At 41.2% G+C, this 23,490-nt stretch overlaps 1 protein-coding gene across 1 annotated transcript in view; it reads right to left on the bottom strand.

Annotated features, from left to right (window-relative positions):
• Window positions 1–3,417: 3,417 nt before the first annotated feature.
• Window positions 3,418–23,490, bottom strand: part of HSPA12A (heat shock protein family A (Hsp70) member 12A) — a 59,183-nt gene continuing 39,110 nt past the window's right edge. The window contains exons 7-12 of the mRNA XM_062635346.1: window positions 13,326–13,497; window positions 10,609–10,695; window positions 9,949–10,053; window positions 8,617–8,875; window positions 6,839–6,942; window positions 3,418–6,128 (exon numbers count right to left, since the gene is read on the bottom strand). Of these exons, the coding sequence (XP_062491330.1) occupies window positions 5,494–6,128; window positions 6,839–6,942; window positions 8,617–8,875; window positions 9,949–10,053; window positions 10,609–10,695; window positions 13,326–13,497 (1,362 nt within the window). The 3' untranslated portion in view covers window positions 3,418–5,493. The remainder of the gene's footprint in view (window positions 6,129–6,838; window positions 6,943–8,616; window positions 8,876–9,948; window positions 10,054–10,608; window positions 10,696–13,325; window positions 13,498–23,490) is intronic.

Raw genomic sequence — 23,490 nt, 5'->3', positions numbered from 1 at the left:
GGTTCTTAATGTGTCCTGAAGACTATAATTATATTTCCCATTGTACTAGTAACATTAATTGAATGTTTAGCTGAAATCAAGTTCATTACAAGTTAAATACAGTGCCTAGCCTATTAGGATGGTGTTTATAATGATAGTCATAAAGCACTTGTAAAACACCTTCATTGCAGCAAATAGGTGGAAGTTGGGGCGTAGTGGCTGCTCAATTCATTCTCTGCGTCTTTGCACGTGAGCAGCATTGTAGACTAAGGTCACAGACACCACTGAATTGTCTTGGATCTAGTGCCAACACTGCTGAACTTCACAGGGACATGGCCTGCAATGGTTAGCAGAAAAGTGTAATATTGCACACACTGTTATACAAGCTTTTTTCAGTGCAGCAGGACCTTACTAAACAATCCTAGATCTAGAAACACACAATAAAAATGTACATTCTCATGCAAATACAACAGCTTTTTGGTCTGATGATAGAATTTTAACAATAAACCAGCCTTTGACGAGTCCTCTTCGATATATCATTTTTCACATTTGATTTCCTGGCTCTCTCAGAGCATCATCACAGAAAATACGCCATCTGCTCTTGGTATCGTCCAAAGTCTTTCTGTCTGGACTCCAACAGACACCCTGCTCAGAGCTACACCAACTTTGGTGGACCTTGAGTAATCACCAGCTGTGGACTTGTGCCTTAGGCACATATGGAGCCCCCCTAGAAAGTTCACAAGTGAAGTAGAAATGCAGCAGCCTCTTGCTGAAGAGCTGTGTGTGTGCCCAGGGGCCTGCCAGCCCTTGGCAAAGACTTGGCATCCACACATCTAAAAGACTGAAGAGGTCTCATAAGCAGTACATATGGTTGGCGTCACTTTTGCTCAGTTACACATATGAAGGAGCATCCAAACGCAAGTATAACCACTTGGCCTTCCTCACTTCCATAATCAATTTAGGTTTCTTTTTATAACCATTTTCACAAAACCAGTAACACCCAAGAAGAAAAATCAGTTTTACAGTATTTTATTTGACATGATTGGAGACACAAGAACACTCAAGATACAATCCAGACAAGTTGTGAACAGCTCCAAACATCAGTGAAATCTGAATTTATCTTGCACAGAGGTGAACAAGACCACAATGGTTGGTTTTATAATATACTTTAGGACTATTTCAAGCAGGTGAGTACTGTGACGTTATGCCCAACAACTTTTATACTATTCATCCGCTTAAGCCACTTCATATCATAAATATGCAGCTTATCTTGGCAATTAAATCTCTGCAATATATAATTAGCCTTCTCATAATAATGCATTAAAACTCCTGTATATAATATTGGTATATTCATACCAACGTAAACTCTCCTAACCATCACAGCACATTTATCGTAGTCTAGCACAATTAATCATTCCATCACAATTAGCTGCTAACTTTCAGCCTAGACTTAAGTAACTTGGACCCAAACTTGCAAGTTGCTGCTTAGAGCAAAACTTCTACCAAGACCTTCTGCTTCCCCTAAGGACAGCTGGCCTTGTCCTTTCAACACAACGTTGCACAATGTCATCTGAAACCCCTACCAATAAAATGCTCTGCAGGGAATCTCCTGCAAAAGTGTCAGAATTCTACCCTAAAAATGACTTTTTTCCTAGTAAATTTCATATTAATTTTAAAGCCTAACATCCTTTATCAATGGGCATCCACATGCCGCTTACAACGTAAGGTTGTTTAACTGGGTTATAGACTACAGACCACAGCATAATATTCTACTTACAATTCTAACTCCTTAGAGAGACAAGCTAAATTTTCCATTCGTAAAGAGGGCAACAAGGATAGCTGGGAGTTTGTTCCATAGTTCAGTGCTCTGCAAAGATAAGCTTGATAAGTGCTCCCATCAGACAGAATGAGGAAGTGCAAAAATGTGCAAATCACATTTTACAGCTAGAGTAATTTTAGCAACAAACCCCTGCTTGGATCCGGATGGGATCTTACAAAAGGTGAGTAAGAAAGGGCAGAGAATCGCTACTGTGCAGGGAACCATGTTTCAGAAGAGCTGCAGAAATACCCTTAGCATGCCCTGCAGACAGACTAGAAGCAACACAAAACCATGGGCGACCTCATCTTTCTTGTGGGTCATCACTTCAGAGGGGAGAGGGGGAGGTTGCAACCATTTATTACATCAAATTCTGCGTTAAGGTTAGCAGAAACAAATGTGTGCAGAACTGGAGCAATTCAGTTTAATATAGGATGCAAAGACAACAAAGCCTATTTTTCCTTAAGAAGTTTGTCTTTTGGTAGGCAGTAGTGGTGGACTGGGTCTTACCTGCAGCTACAATAAATCAGCGTTGCCTGGCTTTGGAAGGTAGTTTTGTGTTTCTTTGGTTGTTGGGTTTTTTTATACTATGGAAGATCCTTAAGAAAACCCCAAAACCTAGTGAAGAAGCTGTATATCCAGACCAAACAATCTAATTTTTAACTTGGTTTTACAGGAGGATTCATCCATTATTATGATAAACTGCTGGAGGTGGAATGGTCACCGTCTGAAACAAAGAAATGAAAATCCCAGCAACGTACTAGTGCATCTGTGTAATAGGCTTAACCGCTATGACTTGCATTGCAGGAAGAATGTTGTATTCTCTGACACACCAACATTTCTTTCCTATTATTATAAGATCAGCCTTTTACATTTCATATCTTACCATCTTTAAAAGGCTATAATTACAGAAGCTGATTGAGAAATTATGTTATTTAAAATTAACAGCTGAATGAAATCAACAGAGGCAAAGAGCATTTTTATACAAGAAAATAGCACTGTAGAAAGAAAGAGTCTGTACAATATTTAAATATTGTATATACATAAAATTATATTGTTCATAACTCATCTTAAAGTTTCTCTTGTTTGTAAACCATGGAAAGCAACACACACACACACAAAAAATCCCAGTATTTAGCTTTTAAAGCATTTAGCAGGCAGCAAGAAATCGAATGCTAGCAAGCACACTTTGTAATTATAGAAATATCCAGCCAGATACTGTGACTTGCATTCTCCATAGTCCTTATGTTTTTTCCTTTACTTTTTTTGTTTCTTAAAGCTGAATGCAGAATACAATGCTGCATTCTGCAGGAGACACAAAACTCAATGGCAAAATGCAGGAGATCAGTTCTGCAGCTCTTCACTGTGGTGAAACGCCAGGCTAAACACAGAAAGCTGAAGTGCAGTATTAGAATGTAAACCAGTGAAATAGTTGATAAAGCTTTCATTTCCCGAAAGTGACAGTGATGGATTTAACTCATGCTCAACTTATTAGAAAGGAAGGTTTAGCTTAACAATTAACATTGCAAAGCTTCAAAAATGTAGTGAATTCCAGCAGGTAATCGGGCAGCTCTGTATAAATGCTCTGAAAGTGTCAGCATTTTAGGGTGATTCTATAGGATTCTGGATTGGGATTTGGATTTGGATCTGAAGTTGTCAATTGATGGCAGATGCAGATTGTAGTTCACAGAAATGATGCACCTGCACAATTTTAAGCATAAAACCTGTTCCAGTTGCAGAAGAGATTTTCCAGTTGAATGTGCTTAAGGAAACCTTTCCAGAAAGTCTGGAAAACAGGATGCTACTGTGACCATCAGCGTATTTTATCTGTGTTAGAGTTGTGTGCTCAGAGCCATGTGAGGAATGTCTTATTTAATGCTATGTGTAGTTTCATTCTCCTGGCTTCTGCTTTCCACTTTACTGGCCATCCAACTCAACCCAGAAATATATTTTACCCATTTAAAATGTTTGCTACTCAAAACATATTATGGAACTTTTGGTCTGGATGTTTTCTCTCTCTTTTGTTTAAATCTTCCTGGACAGGCACCATCTAACTACTTCCAAATCTTAGCACAGGAATTAACAAGAAGAGAAGTATAATCAGTTGGAGAAGTGCTTATAAACCAGATGGGTCACAGGGACCTCAACAGGCTGGAGGAATGTGCAGACAGGAGCCTCTTAAAGTTCAATGAAGAGAAGCGCAAAGTCCTGATCCTGGGGAGGAATAACCCCATGCACCAGTATACACTGCAGGCCAACTGGCAGGGAGACAGCTTGGAAAAAGACCTCAAGGTCTTGGCAGACACAAAGTTGACCGTGAGCCAGCAATGTGCCCTTGCAACAAAGAATGGGCTGCATTAGGGAAAGCATTGCCAGCAGGTCAAGGAAGGTGATTATTCCCCTTTATCCAGCCCTGATGAGACCACATCTGGAGTGCTAGATCCAGTTCTGTGCTTCTTAGTACAAGGAAGACATAGACATACTGGACTGAGACCAGCAAAGGGTCATGAAGATGATTAAGGAACTGGAATATCTGTGATGTGAAGAGAGGCTGAGAGAGCTGAGACTCTCCAGACTTGAGAAGGCTCAAGAGATGCTAGGAATGTATACAAATGCCTGAGAGAAGACAGTAAAGAGGATAGAGCCAGACTTCTCAGAGGTTTCCAGTGAAGGAACAAGAGGCAATGGGCACAAATTGAAACACAAGAAATTCTGTTTAAAAATAAGAAAAAAGTCTTTCACATTGAGGGTTGTCAACAGGCTGCCCAGAGTTCACGCATCTCCATCTTTGGAGATAGTCAGAACTGAACAAAGCATCCTGCTCTGGCTGACACTGCTTAGAGCTAAGAGGTTGGACCAGACAGTCAATGGATGTCCTCTCCAACCTCAGCTATTCTGTGATTATATGATTACAGATGGAGACTAATTAAAGTAAGTTTAGAAGACCTAAAATGGAAATAGCTTTGTTCTTCATTTTTCAAAGTATATTGAGGGTAATGCTTCCTATTTAATCCAACAGCTTATTCTGACAGCTTCACCAATAAAGGCCTTGTTTTCAAACTGGAGCAATCACTATTAGGCTCCTAATATGTATCTGTATTTCCTAAAGCTAATATTAAGGATTTCTGAGAATCTTCTTTTCCATAGGATCTTAGAATTTAAGAAACTCAGTTCTCGTTTCTTTAAGTCATTGATTTTCAGCACTTAAAATATTGAAAGCATAGGACAAAATCAAAAGAACACCACAGACTACTAATTTGTTCCCATTGCCAGAGGATGGTGCTGTTTACAGAGACACCCCACACAGATACACCCCCTACAACAACCAGGGTGAGCTTTTCTTGGGAGGAAGAGGAAGAAGAACAACAAGGCAAAGAGATTATGATTTTATATCTTTTTAACTAATCATCAGGAGCCAACAATAATCAGTATTTACTTAATAAAGCTAGGTCTTTAAGCATGCTTGAGTAACTTGGGAACTTTTACTACCTCTGGAACTTTTGCTCCCAAAACTTTTTATGGGTCTTTCAAAACCCAGCCTTTGGTCAAAGGGCACAAACATGACATACCCCACCTTAGAAGCTGTTCTCATATAGCCTGCTGAAATTCGAGTTGATGACATGACATATGAAAGTCAAAAAATTGGGATAGTGGAAGATCAGTCTCACAAACAGGCTGTGGTGGGGGAAAATGGGCTGTTAGTAGTTTAAGAAATCAATACCAACTTTGACACTTTTAGAGGTGGCAACATCAATGGCCATGGCTTTGATTTCAGTGTCCCCAAACTGCATAAGCGTTTTGATCTCCCGCCGGTTTGGCACTGAAGCATCAGTTCCCGTGAGATCCAAGCGGAGAGTGCCACACTTTTTCACTCCAGATTCAGTGATGAAGCTAACATTATCTTGTTCTGAGCTATAGATATTGATCACTATTACTAACTGAGAAGGTTTGGCAGGTGTGTAACTGCGTGTCACAGTTTCTCCAAGGGCTACAGATTGGTCGGCTGAGATAAACTTGTCAAAGACATCAGTGCACCAGCGTGTGCCGTCTTTGACTAGAAGCTTCTCTGGTGGATGCTTCCCTTCCACAAAGCGGTTGAGCACACCCACACCATAGGTGAGAGGTGAACGCCGCACTTTGATGACAGCAGGGTCTAGACCAAAGAGAACAGCTCCTTTGAGGATAGTGAGCCCCACATCCTGAGGAATGATGACTCGACATCTCGAACCAAAAGCACTCTGGACAGCTTGTTGGAGTAACGGGGATTCAGCGAAGCCACCCACCAGGAACAGAAACTTGACGTTGGTCACTTCTGGCTTATCAAACACATCACCTAAAGAGAAAGAGAGCCCATTCATTAGAGAAAAACCCAGTGTGAAAAGGCAAAGCAGGTGAAACTCCTAATGTCTGAGTGCACTGAATGTCCCGACTTCCGAGAAAATCATACACTTCAGTTGTAGGCTCACCCTTAGTTCAAACGACTGAGGCAGCAAGACTGAGCTATCTGTCGCAACTACTGTAATCCTAGGTCTCTTCTTCCCTGCTCAAATATAAGCTGCTCTGCGCTTCCTGTCTTACTAAGTTGTGACCTCATAAATTTACCTATTAATTCCTCAATTTGTCAGTGATTTGGATGGTCATGGACAAATGTGACCTTCCACTGAGGAGAAATGAACTAGACGTCTTAATAGCAGGAAACTAGTTATATCTCTGGCATTATTTAGTTGTTGCCTGAAACAGGAAAAAGAAAAGCAGGATCCGTGTTGGTGCATTTCAATCTTCTGAATGCTTATAGCCCTGGAAATACAGAATAATTGAAGCTTATGCAGTAACAGGACTGAATCACATCCAATAACTAGTACTAGAACTAGGCAGGTATGTTAATGTGATGTCCCTTAGCTTTATTATTCTCCTAACTACTACGCACATTTGGTGCATACTGGGGGGGGTATTTGACTTTAATTCCAGTTACTGGTTTGAAATAGGTAGGCAAAGCTTCAGTTTCACCTCAGCCAGAAAGTGGGATTACACACAGATACTTACTAAGGTGCTGAACGATCTGGTCAATTGTAGGTTTGAAAAGAGCATTCATTGCATCCGGGCTCATCCTCAGCATTCCCTGGGAGGACCACTTCACAAAGTCCACACTGGAAGAGAACAGGTACAAAGTACATTAATACATTATAGCTGAGCTGTAAGAAACAGCCGGCCACTCACAAGACACACTAAATACATGAATGAGTTTACAGAATCTGAACGCATTTTACTTGGAAGAAAGTGCCTCACCTCACCCTAACCCCATGCCAGCTGCAGCAATGTAAAATTTCAAGGGAGAATTATTATTTGTGCTTGTCTAATTGCTGTTTTCTTTGCCTGATTGCCTTCCGAAACATTACCAATGCTCAGCTGCTTCCTGAAACAGCTGGCAGTCAATGCAGCGCTCGCTCATCTGAAACAGCACTGATTCATCCCCAGAAGGGCAACATTTAGATTATAGCAGAAGCAGGCCAAAGCCACTGGAAACACATGAGGAAAACAAGCAAGTATGGGAAGCCTCAGGAGGCAGAAGGGAGCACAGTATTTTTAATGAGGCATAACATTTGTTAAGAGAATACAGGAATTATGTTATTCCATCTCAGATACACATCCATAAAGCTCAGTAATCTCCTTTTCAGTCATGCACATGATATGTCACCTTTATACTCTATCACTTTATCCACTGAACTGCATTTTATTTGAAGGGAACATTTAGCATTCCCTCTAAGATTCACCATTAAAACTATTAACAGAAAGAGATGGTCTTGTGAGGGGTAATATTTGCAGAACTGTTTAATGATTTCAGAACCTCAGTCTCATTTAGGAAGTGACCCTGAGCTGGATTCCAAGTCCTTTAGGCTTAAAGTACATTTACCAATAACTTTAGGAAGAAATGTAGGAGTCTGAAGCCTGCATTCAAACATTCAGCATTCACTGGATTAAAAAAGGCAGAAAGAACTAAAGGTACAGGTACTAAATATTACATCTTCTGCTCTCAGATCCCAATCATTCTGCCCTACATTCACAGTCTTTCTTGCTCGTTCTATTTTATGCCATTCATTTCCAAATCTCCTGTAGCACATAATTTCAAAAGAGGCAAAATGCCCACTTTTACTTTCTCCTCACTTCCTTTTCTATTGCAGTCCATGATCTTATCATTTAGGGTGACTTCCTGATACCGAAAATCATGAGTTAAAATCTCTGGAGGATATTATGTCTCCCCACCTCCTGAACAAATTAACTGGTAAAATAGTAGAAGTAAAGAAAGCACGACGTCGCTTTGAAAGAAGAATGCTTTCCCCTTGTAGGGCTCTGTGCAGTACTGCATGTTTTCACCAGTGATCTGATATTGCTAATAACCCTTCTCCAGCCATTAAAATATCCCTGCATCGCACTCAAAATCTTGGATTTGTTCCAGGACCTCTAAAAGTTCAGGTTCTGGGTAGCTAACTTCCAGACATCAATTCTGTATTTGATCTGATGTTCCTAATGAACACATGAGGGGTTCAAACTATATGGCCAAATTCAGGATGATGCAGTGGTGGCCTAATGAAAACCACAGAAAGCAATACCAGAAGAGTGCAAGTGTGTACAGAAAAGCTTTGGCGCAAGACTGATCAGACCTTTTCATTCTGGAAACTGCACTTCAGGCAATCCCATTTTCTCATCCTTTCTCATCTTTACATTATTATTCTTCAGTCGCCATGTAATTAGGATATTTTAATTATTTGTCTTTGCTACCAGTGGTTAATTCTGCATTCATTTGGCTTCAACCATCTACTCACTTGCTTTTCCTCAAGGCATGTTCGACACTGTGACCTCGAAACTTCTTGTAATAATCAATGAAGGAGAAAGGCAGAGTGATGTTTAGTGGATTGGTCCTGTCCGGAGCTGCTGCCCGTTTACGGGACTCAAACGCTATCATCAGATCTACCCAGGCAGCAGGACGCTTGATTTTAAATTGCTCAATAAAATCTTCTCCAAATATTTTACACAGGAGCTTTTCAAATTCATAGTCCACGCCTAGAGAACCATATGGGCCACCTGTATTACAAACAAAACACAGCTTTAATATTCTGAACCGCTTATTAGATTTCAAGTTGACCAAATACACATCAAATTGACACTACTAGGACTGTCACGGGAGAAGGCCCACAGAAAGAGGTATCTTTCCTAGGTGTAACAGTCTGATACTAAACATAATCTTACCTTTGTCTCACTTTTACTCTTATACCATCAGAGCCACTGCAACACTACCACTAAAAAACAGAAACAGTTTTATTAGAAGCAGAGGAAACTGCCTCCTTATCCACATGCGAGGTGTGGGCTGGACTTATATTTAGGAGTAGACAGGCTTGATGTATACTGTAGGTTGTCTCCTGAGATAGTCTTAGAGCCACCAAGACTGAAGAGTCTCAGTGACGAACCATACAGATGAAGATTAACTCGGTACAGAGACACAGCAACAAATAATAAGCTGATTTGGGCTTAACAGTTTAGCTCGAGGGCAAAGACAGGGGACTGGGAGCTCAGGAAGGGAATACCATTCAGGGAATCACACTTTGTATCTTTGTTGGGGACCAATCATTATGCATTTTTCCCAGGGGATGGCAGACCCTCCTTGTTACGCTGCCTGTGACATTACTGGAATATATGAGATTCCCCTTACATTAGGGAAACTTCCATTCTGCCAGCATTCACTTCAGAAGGATTCTGTGATACTCAGCTGTTCATATCTCCAAGGTACATCTCTGAATACCTGGACAGAGCAGCAATACACATACACAGGAGACCTCTCAAAGGACAAGAAGGTGACAACTTTACCAGCAGAAGTCAGACCAGGACCAAGGCAGGAGGTCATGGCCTGAATGAGAGTGAATAACACAGGAGATGGCAGTTTCTTACTCTCCCATTGTGAGATTTACCATCCAAAAGCATGAGAAGCATGAAGTGATTTACCATATATGCTGACCAGCAGCTAGATTATACTGATGTTGAATGTTGTCTTATTTCAGGAAGAGCTGTTAGTGAAATGCATGAATAACAAAGGCATATATTTCCTTTACTGACAAATCAAAATATGACATAAATAAAGCAAATGGTGAAAGTAACACTACCTGTTGCTTTGTATAGCTCCTTAAGGTGTCCTTCAGGGAGCCTGATCTGATGGACAGTTATATCCACTGTGCCTCCTCCACTGTCAACAACGATGTAACGGTCACCTAGTTTGCCAAAGAGAAATAGTATTTACATTAGGATTATCACAACAGCATACTGCAACGAAATATGCTTCTCAGGGGTGTCATCAGCCTCAGAGATAATGACTTACAGAAAGTCATGAATGTCTAAGCCGAATTCTTCATCCTTATTAGTAATTATAATGCAGTGACTGACAGCAAGTATGAAATTCAGATTTCAAAAGCTCTTGATTTAGCTTTTCAGCTAATTTAGTTGATTAGTGGAATTTCTCATGCTGCTGATACGCATTCTACCAAAATGATACTGTGGCATATTCACACATCCTGCTCCAAGGAAAATACCCTGGTTGCATTTTAAAACCTGGATTGCTTTTTCCACATCCTTAATAAACCATATTTCACTAGAACATACGGAATTGCAGTTCAGCCTTAGTAACTAAGAGCAGCTCACAAACTTGTATTTTATTTTCCTATTTACAATCACTGTGAGAACAATGCAGTGCACAGCACAGTTGTGGGAAACACATTTGCCTGCAATATAAAACCAGTGAGAGCAATTTACTCAAGAAAGTACACTACCTTCCTCCAGTTCAGACCAGATCTCTCCTATGACATTTTCCACCATAAAGGTCCGGCTCTGTCGATTACGACGGATGTGTTCCTTCGCTAGTCATGATTAGAGAAAAACTTACTGAGTGTAAGAAAGCACAAAGAAGGTGATATCAAGTGCAAGCAGGCTGACATCTGTATTTATCATTCCTTAATAAAACAAATGAACAAAGATTATCACATTAGAATCGGGAACGTTATAACGCTGTTCCTAGAAAGATGGAAAATTGTTTTCCAGCCACACTGATCCTCCTCGATACTAACTGCATTAAACCCAATAGCCTAATATGAAAACTCTAAGCAGGTCGGATGTATTTCTTTGGTATATTCTGGTTTCAAAGCGCTGTCTGGAAGTGGGCTGGCAGCCAGCTGTGCTCCGCACAGGCTTTGCCGCAAGGCGGCAGCCCCAGCCTGCTGCCAGACACCCCCATTGACAAAAGCTGCTGATTTGGGGGTCTCAAGCAAAGAGACACCTCCTGAGCCTTTCAGCCTGTCTCAAAATAAGCAGCTAAAGCGCTGCTTCAGACTTGTAACTCCTTAAGGCCACAGTGATCACCCTCATGCTATTTTCAATATACACCAGTTACAAAGAATCTAGCAATATTAAATCCATCAGTTCACTTACAGGACTGAATTCCTACTTAGACATTTAAAAGATGCAGAAGTCTGTGAATAGAGGGAGTAGTCAGAACCATTGTTATTATGCCTTTAAATCAACCTCTACAACTGAGTGATCAAAAAAAATTACTCCCCGTGTAACCTTCACTCACCTTCAAAGGCGCTTCTATAAAACACTACAGACGGGGAGGCATCTGGTCATGCATGAAAATATCATTCTTTCTGAAAATATCAGCATGCAAATCACTGAATGGGTTTTGCTTCTTGTTTCTATAGTGCCTATCACCAGAAAAACACCAGCAGCTCCACTTGCACCCCCTCCTTCCTATAAAGACCCTGTGATGCAGACAGGCTGCATTAGCCTTGCTGCGCTGACGGAGCAGCACACAGCAGGGGTTTAAACAGCAAAGTGTTCAGTGACAGAACAAGCACCAGGTCCTAGCAAGGGCCTGACCCAGAGCCCACAGAAGTCAATGGGAGCTCTTTCATTCACTCCTGTGGGTTAAAAGTGAACACAAGAGCCAGCCTTTAACTATGACTGAAGCTTATCCTGGCTGCTACGGACAGTAAAATTTTTGTTTTGACTTCACAGCAACAATATGGTCCTTGGAGCGCTTCTCTCTGTTTATATTACAAGGGGTTTTCTCCTTAATCTGTTCTCAGCTTGTCTTGGGTGCCTGCCATGCCTTTATGAAATTTTAATTCCAACCCCAAATTAACTCCCCCCAAACTTTGTTTTCATTAATTTTGACACGAAACCTTTCTCGTCCTCAACAGATTTTACCATATGAAGTCAAGGGGGAGAATTCTACCCCTCATCCAAGAAAAAGCTCCTTAGCAGAAATCCATGATCTGCCAAATTCTGCTTAGCTTCAAAATCTTAACCGGAGAAACTCTCCTATTATTTTCCCACAGGCAAATCCCTGTGTGGCCTGAAAGTGAGTTCATGTAAAATCACATGGACTGGGAACGGTTCATGACATGAACAAGGGGGACAGAAGCCAAGGAGCCCCTGAAGGGACTGTGCCTGTGCTCTGCTGAACACATCTGATGAGTGCTGGCTGGGAGAGGCATGGATTTGAGAGAATGATGTAATGACTGCCTAACTAAAAGAAAATACCCTCTGGTAAGTACAGGAATAGCTTTTCTAGCTTCATCTTCCATTTGCCTGCACTGTTTTGACCTACTCAATGTGATAAAATACAAGTTCTTCTGAAAAATCCCTTCTGGGATAGATTGGCACACTACCACCCATATCAGTGCAACTGCTACAATTCACACAGATGGGATATCTGTGCATTACGCAGCATTCACATCTTACAGCTGCTTCGTTTGCCTTTTTTTTCCCCTTTCTTTCCTATTTTCCTCCAATCTCAGGTAGAATACCAAGCTCAAAAACCTTTGATTACAAAGGCTCTTTGGGCAAGTGACTTGCACTGTGGTCCAATCTCTGTCCCTCATTGTAAGTCAGCCCTAAAACATTGATATTAGCAACAGATCCTAGGTCAATAAATGAGAAGTGCCGTATCTAGCTGCTCTTCTACAAGCATGAATTCATTGCTATATTCCAGCACCATACGTACCCCTGAGTGTTGAAAGTAATTAGTGATGCTTCCTAAGGTGACGTCCAAAAGCATCTGCCAAAACCCTGGAACACCTCAGACTAAAAGTCTCATTGCAGATCCAGTTACTTAACACTGTTTTGATAATGCAGCTAATTGAACGTGTGACTGTTTCCAACAAATTAAAAAGATGATCCAATGTAAGGTGTTGATTTTAATTAAAGCAAAAAAATACTACTGTAAAAAATACTAAGAGACTCCCACGATATCCCAATAAAGAGAAAGCAATGAAGCTACCTGCATGCTTAAATTCAGGTACGTGCAAACATGTCTGCTGGATTAATACCTAAACTAGTCTAATAACAGCAAACCAGTTTATAAAAGCAAACTGATGCTAGCCTGAAACATTCAGGAGAGCAAAGACAATAAGAAATGGTAAGGAAAGAGCCCATGTGGGCAAAGAAAACTTAGCCATGAGAATCTAAAGAAGCGAGTTAATAGAAGTACCCTGTGTAAATCCAGTTCCGATAGTGTCACTCGGGCTGTAACCATTGACAGGTGCCCTGCTACTCAGGTCTATCATCTGGTGCAGGCGGAGCTTTCGGCAGTAGATAGAGGCAGCCTCAGGTTCCAGGGCAATGATCAACTGCTCGGGATTTTCAGGAGACGCCATTCCTGCCTGCGAGAGAGAGCTGATCAGAGAAGTGGGGTGGGAAATAACCACAACCTAGCAGACCCTTTTCATTGAACAAGCCTCTCCCCAGCTCATGGTCTCAGTTAGGTCAGCCCCCTGCCTTCAACACGCAAAGGAGCTGCTGCCAATGGCTAAAGGTCTTGGTCTGGGAATCGTCCTGCCCACAATGGATAGCACAACTTCACAGGCTGGGAGTATGCATGCACTTACCATGCTAAGTGTCTAAAGAGCATCTGCGTACATGAGAGGTGGAGAAAGGAAGAAGGCAGATTTGAAACCCGTAAGGAACGGCCTAAAATCTGAACTCCTAATTAACTTGTGAATCTGCCTGCTAAGAGGGGCCCCAGCCTCCTTTAAGAAATGAAGGAATATCCTTGGCCTCTCCTCCCCACAACAAGATTTTAAGTGTGCCTTTCTCTATAGCCCAGATACCTACAAAACTTGCCAGAATAGACCCCACTCACTGTGTAGCTTACTAGGAATATGGGATACACTTTGCCAGCAATGCATCTTCTGACTTAAACCCAACATTTTTTTATTACAAAATCCACTGCTTTTAAGCACAATCACTTTTATAACATCTTCAAAATGCTCATTATATTCAAGAACTCAAAATACAGTAGGGGAGGCTCCCCAAAATGTGATGAGAACAACAATAAACCCACATTACAAAATCAACATTTGCCATTCTTTCCATTTTCTTCCTGGATTTTCAGCCTCAAGACACATAGATTTTTAAGAAGCCACATGTTCTCACATACCCACATTACTCTTAGAGCTGGGCTTGGAGAAAAATATCTAAAAGCAGTGGACAAAACTGTGTTTTCATTTCTTTTCTCCTGTGCTTCTCCCTACTGTAAGATTTTCTGTTAAAAGAGATAACAATAACTCTTTCTGACCAACTTTTGGTTTACCTGCTATTGGTAAGTGTCTGAGTATTAAAGCATGCTAGCAAACAAATGTGTATGAACATCTTTCTGCCTCCACGGTCAGTCTTCCAGCAAACCTTCACTTCAATTCACACACACGCACTGGGGTGGCTTCACAGCATGCCCAAAAGAAAGCAGACTCGCATGAAAAGGCTGCAGAGCTGGACTGGAATTTGACTTCCTTCATACAGCTACACTGGGAATTGCTGGCTAGTTTACACCTGTTCACAAAGCAATACTAGGGTAGATTTGGAGGCATAAAATTGTCCTTCACATGAACTGACCCATTTTACCCTAACTTAACAAGCAAAATAAATAGATTTTTATAGAAAATATATTCTTCATTAATAACAAGAAAGAAAAAACACCAACAATTTGGGATTGGGATTATGGTCATTTTACATCCTTTATTGCTGTTGGGCAAAAGCTTCTGCTTCAGTTATATCCACTGGACTCAACAGCATGATCTGAAATGAGGGGAACTGCCTGGGAAGAATACTGTGCATATACACCACAGAATATCAAACCTTGGCAGCACATTAAAAAAGTACCATATTGAAAAGAATGCCTGCAACCAAACTTCCAAAATCTGGAAGGTGCAGATTTACAGCAGCCAGAGTAACCCTAAAACATATAAGAAGTCTATCAATCAAACACAGGTCCAAACCAGACTCTCCTGCCATCACACCACTTGCATGCATGCATGTTGGCAGGCACAGTCTCAGATAAAGCTGTGGAGCTGTACTGGGGATGAAGATGAAGTTCTTGCATCGTGCCTTAGTATAAACATGATCTTTCCTCCAACCCATCTGGCCACAGTAGCCACAAGAGGGGCTGGTTTCATTCCAGCTCACTTTAACACCACTTAACTCCAGGTGAGCTTTTCTACACACATAGCTTTAATTTGTTGCAATTACAAGGAGCAATATTCAAGATATGAATCAATACTTGGTCCCAGACAGATATTTATCTAAACTGCTAAAGAATTCCAAAAATGTACGGTCTCTGCACACAAACTCTCTCAGCCCTTAGTCTTTGCCTTTGGGAAGGTTTGCTAAAAGCCCAATCTGAATCTTTCTTCCTTCAATTTTAAGGCAGGCACTTCTTGCCCTATCCAGGGGCATGGAGAACAAATATCTCCCTACTACCCTGCTTCAGTTTTCACGTATATTAAATCCATTATCAAGTCTTGTGAAAACTCTGAGCAGCAAATAGGGTTTAATACCCAGCAATGTGGATGAACTTAGTGTGCTCAGCCTGCTCCATGTACTGGGCATATACTGTAGCACCAAGTCTTGTGTCTAACCTACATACACTAAAACACAAAATAGTATTTTAGGGAAAAAAATAGTCTGTTGCCAAGGATACTAAAATCCAAAGGCTACATCACAACGTATATGCAGAAGTGACAAGAGCTGAGTTGCACACTGGTATTTCCTAACACGAGGCAGGGAAGGTTGTATTAATTGCAAAGTCATCTGTTCGAGGGGGGATTTTGGTACAAATTACCAAGGCTGGTTCTGCTAAAAGAAAACAGTAGACCATTAACAATAACATTTGCTTCCTCCCCTCCTCCATAGTCTGTACCATGAACTTTTCACACTGCAGCCTGCACGTCAGGAGAGGAAGGCAGTGACCTGTAGCAGATGGACTCAGATCCATGTTCTCAGACCCTCCAAGTACAGCTGATGCTACTCTTGCTTTTTCTCTCTAGATATTATTTTAACATACACAAAATATCTCCTGAGGAAAACATTCAACAGAAATGACAGGTTTTCACAGTTCAAAGCACAGCTGATCCTAACAAAATTTCATGAAGAAAACGTTGGGATTTTTGGTTAAAAAGCTTTCCTTACAGAGTTGAAGGGGCCAGTTACAATAAAGAATGCGTTATTTCACATCATAAAAGGACCACACAAAAATCTTGAGCAGTGTAAGGTACTGGGCATCCAATATATATATATGTATATATGTATTGATCGATATTGACTATTTCATACCTTGTGAATGTAGTATTTATACATTGCACGTTACTGTATATATCTATATCGATACACAGCACAGAGGGAATAGGGGAAGGGGAGATGAGAAAGCAACATGAACATACTGCTAGGGAGGAATGGAGCAATAAGGTTGCTTTAATACAAACTCTGAGAAGATGAAGACTTTGGAGCAGAACCTCTGTCCCATCATTACAGCCAAGAAGAAAGGGACTGATGGGAGAAATACATTGAGCATGCAAAGAAAGAAGAGTGAAAACAGCAGGCGATCAACACAAAGAAATGGTGATGCATTCATTTAAAATATTAACTGTAGACATTTGGGAATTTGCTGTATTTTGTATTTGTTCATTTCTATCTGCCTCACTCCACACCCTCAGCCACTGCTGTAACTAAGGATAGTGATTCACAAGTTAACAGGTTTGAACAGGACAGATCTAAACAGTGTCTTAATATTCAGCATTATATAGATGATTCTGGCAGTGGCACAGATGCACCATGCTGCTTTTGCCTCGAGCAGACTTTATAACAGAGCCATGCCTTGACTCCAGTCTGCTAAGGAGATTTTCTTTCTCCCATTATACTCACTAGTAACACAAACCCAGTCATCACTTATGAAATATGAAGCAAGCAGGCAGTGGTTTTCCCAAAAATGCAAATGTGGAAAACCCATCATGGAATTACAAAAATCCTTTGAGCACCAGAAAGCTCTCAAAATGAATTTATTTGCAGGACGATGATGCATTTATCTACCTGGGAGAAGCAAAGAACTCCATGAAAAGAACTGCTTTAAAAGACTGCCCCAAACTCCCTTTGCTCACATGCCCAAGGACTAGGACCGTGTGCTTTGACAAGAGAATGCCCAGGTTTTCCCTCCAGTAAACAGCTCCATGAGCTGGTACTAGTGCCTTGCTATTCATTCACCAAGATGATCATCAACAGCAAACCTCCAAGTGCTTCAAAGCCTCACACACAGGAGCACAAATAACTTTACCACCCAGATGCAGGTGAATTCTCCACCTGGCGCACTAGCTCTGGTTTTGTAGCCAGAGATGTGTCATCAGATGAGAGCCACAGCTGACCACAAACACACTCCTGATTCCCTGAACAGCATCAGCTGCCAAGTGTTAAGACCAATTCATCAGTAGCAAATATTGAGGTTTGGACTGAAGCTCTCTATAGCAGTCTGAGCCCTTCCACGGAACTGATATTCACTCCTTCCATTCACTGTGAAGTGAATGATATTCACTTCCATTCCTAACAGAATCATTGTTCCTACAGATTAAAAGATGCTGCTTTTAAAACCCATCCTCACACACCTTGACACACAATGAAAAAATAGCAACGCACACTGATTTTATTTTTTATAATACTGCAATGCATATGGGCTTATATACAGCATTATACTAGAATCTTCCATGTAGTTTGAGCCTTTTTAAAAGGCGATGAAAGCCATGAGGTAGGCCTAGATAAAAGCTCCTATCTCTGAAAGCTGCCTTAATTAGAAGCATGAGCATTTAGCTGGAGTACTCCTGTATTTCATATCACAGCCAGGCAAAATATTTGTGTGCTATCAGGCATTATTTATTACACCATGGTAACCTCAAAAGCAATAGCATGTTAGGAAATATACCATCACTGACAAGGTACACATTTCCTATTACTATTCTTTCAGACTACTGAAAGCAATGGCTGATTTCCTTCTTTGCTTTTACAGAGATAACTCAGATATGTTTTTAAAGGCACAAATACAGCCTAACCATTGACTTGTACCACAAACAACATCCTTTACGTGGAATGCACCAGTTTCTTTGAGTTATAAAATTGATTAAAACAACAGATACTAAGGTCTTAAATACTGCAAAAATCACACATACAGAAAATAGTACACCATCTGTGGAATTTAATGCTGATTTATTATTAGAATGGTACGTTAACTGAAGCCCGTCCTACGCATTTTGCATTCACCTTTATTTCCCTGTGCTTCACCTGCCTGGAAATGCTCTCCACTCAAAACCCCTTAGTGTCAAGCCTGGTTTATGAATATTAGAACTTCTGAAACCTTACAGCTGACTGATGGCTCTCACAGCACTTTCCCCATCATTAGGGAACACATAGCCATGTTTTCCTGCACGCAGCTGCCTGTTTTAAATTGCTCCTAAAGCTTCTCCCATCAACAGTGTGTGATACAATGCAGGCAGGCACACACACTTTCACAAGACCACTGCAGAGGCTTAGCTTTCTTTTGTATCTGGATAACTAAAATGGGACAAACCTGCAGGCTGAAACTGCATTTGGGGTGCAACAGCAGTGATCAAACACTGCCCTGTCTTGTGCAGACCTTCCAAGAACTTTTCTCCATTCAAAAGGAAAGTATTTTTGTTAAGTTTGTATGCACAATAATGAAGACTTTTACGTTCCTGAGGTTGTGTGGAGGAAGAAGAGTCTATAGCACAGCGGTAAAATCTGATTAAAGTTGTGGGATGCTCCACATGGCAGTGTTGCCCTGCCAGGAGAGGATGGAAAGCAGCAGCTCATGGGATCAAGCTGGCCCCATGCCAAGAGGTGTTCCTACCTATGGCAGAGGGATTGGAATTTAAAGACCGTAAGGTTCTTTCAAACCAAACCATTCTATGATTCTATTCTTTGCAGGCAGAGTCCAAGCAGAATGGTAGCAGGGGGATCTGCCTTAATGATGTTCTGCAGCACAGGGGGCTCGAGAGATTAAAACATTAAACAACTAAATAAAGGATGAAGTGCATTTTACCCCATGCTTATATAGGATTAGATTCATAGAACCGTATCATCATAGACTGGTTTGGGTTAGAAGGGACCTTAAAGCTCATCTAGTTCCAACTCCCTGCCATGGGCAGGACACCTTCCACTAGAGCAGGTTGCTCCAAGCCCCTGTGTCCAACCTGGCCTTGAACACTGCCAGGGATGGGGCAGCCACAGCTTCTCTGGGCACCCTGTGCCAGCGCCTCAGCACCCTCATAGTGATTAATTTTTTCCTGACATCCAACAATGGCTCTCGCACCTCTGTGAGAAGAGAAAAACCTCCCCCTGTTAAGATGCAGCTGTATTTAATATTATAAAATCAGCATTTTCCTTATGACAAAAATATGGTGAAAATATACATTAATCTTAACAGAGCCCTTAAAAAGATCCAATAAGTACAAGAGAAATATTTAACAGTCAGCACATATTGGAAACAAGGGAGGTACAAAGGAGCACTACACGGATTCAGCATTAATCAGACCTGTGCAGACATTCCTGTATTGACCCCTATATCACTAGAATCTAGTCAGGGCCACAGCAAACTGCAGCTGAGTCTACGTCAGTGCTAATACCCACATGAACCTGCAGAGTGGTGATCTTCACTGCTGCAAGAAGAGCACAGAGGCCACTCTGACCCCTTGATTGCCCTTTGGTCCATGGGGTAGTTCAGGCCAGTTTTCTGAACTGGAGAAAAAGAATCTGATTGATACCCTTTTTTACTTTGGGGTTTTCTCCTAGGAATACTTGCTACATCACTTTCAGGGGCAAATGGAATAAGTAAATTATTCCAACATATACTCACAAATATTAAAGAGTGCACCTTCTCTGCATTAAAACTGTGCATATACTCAGGAGAAGCAGATTTTACTTTCTGTTGCCCTACTAACCAGTGAGATGCTCTTGGCAGACTCTGTACCTCTTACTAGCTCAGATTACCTACCTGTAGAATAGGTATACTAGCGCTCTTGTTCTTTATGCATTGAAAAGCACTAAAGGAAAACATTTTGTAAAAGAAGTATAGAGTCATACACCATATTACTTTCATGGCAGTTCAATTGGGTCTTTCAGAAACAGAAACAAACTAAGAGTGAGGTCTGACTGGATGAATGCTAAGTTACTGCTTTGATAAATTTTGTAGGTGTCTAAGACCTGCTTCAGTACTGTCTCAGTGCCATAGGCACTACATTCACAATTAATAAGGCATTTCCAGATACAAAAATGTAGCATAAATAGACTAAACAGATAAACACACACAAGAACCACCCTTATTAGACAGCTGGAAAAACAAGGCACAGAGACTAAAAGCCTTGGCTAATGTTGCACAGGAACTCACAATGAGATAGGAATCCACTCCACAACCCCAGAACTTCAGGTCCTTGTCCCAGCCAAACGCTGCTATTTACCAAACAGCAAGCTTCAACTTGTGCATGTGCAGAAGCTGCAGGGACAGCTCCATCACAGCCTTGGGCCCCCATTCTGCTTTTACAGTCTGCCACCTCCACCAACTGCATTGCTTTAATCACTTCTGAAACGATGCTGCAGACCAGATGAGTGTAACTATGCATTCTTCTGCATGGTAAGAAGAACCTTTGAAACCTGTGTTGCCACTAAAGCCACTTTTGTGGGCACTAGAGATAAGATTTATCAGATAAGATTTAGAAGTTGGAGTCTATGAACGATAATGTGGTTCATTAGGAAATGAAGCCCTGTGGAACAACAGCATTCAGCCAAAATAACAGAAGCTGTGAATTAATATCAACATTTTTCTATCATCCAAGATATTTATTATAATCAGTAACAACAGGAAAGCTATGATTGCAAGTTAAGCACTGATCAGCCCGTATGAAGAAAGTATTGTGGGACTGAATCAAGGCAGCTCAAAACAGCAGTTGGAAATTAAGTGCCTTGTGAAATTTACACTGTTTAAACTAATCAGTTCATTGTGTTAACGGATTCATGATAACACATCCACTTAGTGCCTTGGTGAGTGAGCTCCTCTAATCCTCCTCCTTTTCTGCTAGCTAGCACTTTCTCCACTTCATGGCATCAAACTGGGATGTCACAAATAAACGACTGAGATCTAATTATGGAGGCAGAGCATGCCAGGAAAGAAGACGATGAGCAACAAGGGAAAAGACTCTGCATTATCACAAAGAGATGCATAAGGGGGAGCAGGGCTGGCAGGGAGTGGGGCTAGCAGATACCACAAGGCTGCATGAAAAGCACAGTTTTGCTGTATCTTCAGCCCTGAGACTTAAGAAGCCTTCACAACAAATGTTTGAAAATCACTATGCCATCACACACACGGTGATGTTAAGGTCCTTTCCACCCCTAACCACTCTATGAATGTATGTGTGCCATTAGTCTTCAGCATGATGACAAGTACTGCAGTATATTCTCCTTTTTTTCTTTTTAAATCCAGCAATGCAATGCTTGGGTGGTCGTTGACCCTGCAAGATCTGACAGCAACTGTGTCATAAAAGCACTCTGCTTTACAGCAACAGGAGCTTTTTGCTTTTTCTTCAGTAACATTTGCTACACATACAAGCATATACATACCAGATATACATAAACACATACATTTTCACACTATTGTTGCCTCTTGAGTTAAAATGAGGGTTGTGGCACAGGCTGTCCTTCATCCCATTCTGATCAGGTGCCACTGGTATTTTGCATTTCACAAGTGAGGATAGAGTGGATAATTATCACAGCTGCAGAATTCCTTTAGTGTCACAGCTTCCCCATCTGTACCGGTAAGTGACAGGACAAAGACACTCATCTCTCCACGAGAAAACTGCTTGAGAGCACATAAATGACATTTCAGACAGCAGTAACTTCCTTTCACAGACAAAGGAAATATAAACTATGAAAAAGGAAAAGTGGAAAAGCCATCGGTTTAATGGAAGGGGCACAACACTGGAAGCGGAGACCCCTGTAATAGTTTTCATTTATCCACTTTACACTAGCATAAGTGATGAAGTCACATGAAAGACACAGAGGGATGGATCGCAATGTAAAAATTGTCCTTTAAATCGTCCTTAGGATTTGGGGATTACCCTGAGACCTCTCTGAGACTCCAGATATCTCCCCCCCTGCCAAGATGAAGTACAGACTGTTACCATGTAGTTATACAATTTTCTCTGCTTTCAAAATACCAGAGCGTGGGCTTTGCAGTGCTTTCTGAATTCCCAGGGCTTGCCCATGCCAGAAGCTCATACAAAGGAACTGACCTCCAGAAAGTTCACAGCCTTCACATAGGCTGAACTTACTGCTGCTCACACTTCAGAGGTAGAACTCACAAGCTATGAACTCCTGTGAAGGGAGTTTTCAGGTGAAATCCTCTAACCTGCAGTAAATCAGGGTGGATGATAATAAGGAACCTCACACTTGCACCCATATAGCTGGTTTGGTGAACATCACCAGACAAGATATACATTAACTTCCGTTAATAGCAACACTACTACTCCCCTCTAAGAGTTTGTGCATGAATGTATATGTTGAAGGGGCAAGAGGTTTCGATTAGCATTTTATTTATAGTTAGATTTGGGTTTATGGTGGAAGAAATCTTGGATACCAACTTCAAAAAGCTGGGATGAAAATATGTAATCATTGTGTAAGCTATTATTATTATTGTTAATCCCAAAGAAACCACTAGAATCACTTACAGCTCTCTACTACAGCACTTACTTCCTGGTTACTTCTCAGTGTAAGTATTCATGACTGCTAATTTCCATGAGTAATGGCTACAAATTGAGCTCCGTAAAGGTTATCAACTGAACACTTCTGCTCCCCTCAGTTCAAGACAGACATGAAGAAAGTAGAGAGGGTCTGAGGAGGGCTGCTAGAGAATATCCTCTGTAAGGAGAGACTGAGGGAGCTGCATTTTAGTCTGGTGAAGAGGCGGCCAAGAAGTATTCTAATAGTGCCTGCAGCTACCTGAAGAGCAGTTACAGAACAGAACACAGCTTTTCCCAGTCTTGCCAGGAGATATAACAAGGAGCAACAGCCACTTATTGCAGCTTGGAGACCTCCAATTTGGTATTATGAAAACCTCTTTTTACTAGGAAGGTGATGCAGCGCCAGATCAGATGCCTAGAGAGATGGTTAAAACTTGGCTAAACAAAGCCACTGCTGACCTGGAGTTGCAATAACCCTGCTTCAAATGGAAGGTCAGAGTAGATGATCTCCAACAAATGCTTCCACTGGATTCTTCCACAATTCTAAAATGGTGCAGGTATTATACATTGAGAAAGACCATAAGCAGGTTTCCC

Source organism: Pezoporus occidentalis, unplaced genomic scaffold (assembly GCF_034315485.1).
Source record: "Pezoporus occidentalis ecotype Australia unplaced genomic scaffold, CSIRO_AGI_Poc_V1 ctg45, whole genome shotgun sequence".
Classification (NCBI taxonomy): Eukaryota; Metazoa; Chordata; class Aves; order Psittaciformes; family Psittacidae; genus Pezoporus; species Pezoporus occidentalis.
Note: the sequence above shows the minus strand (reverse complement) of the source record. Positions and strands in the feature narration are given on the sequence as shown.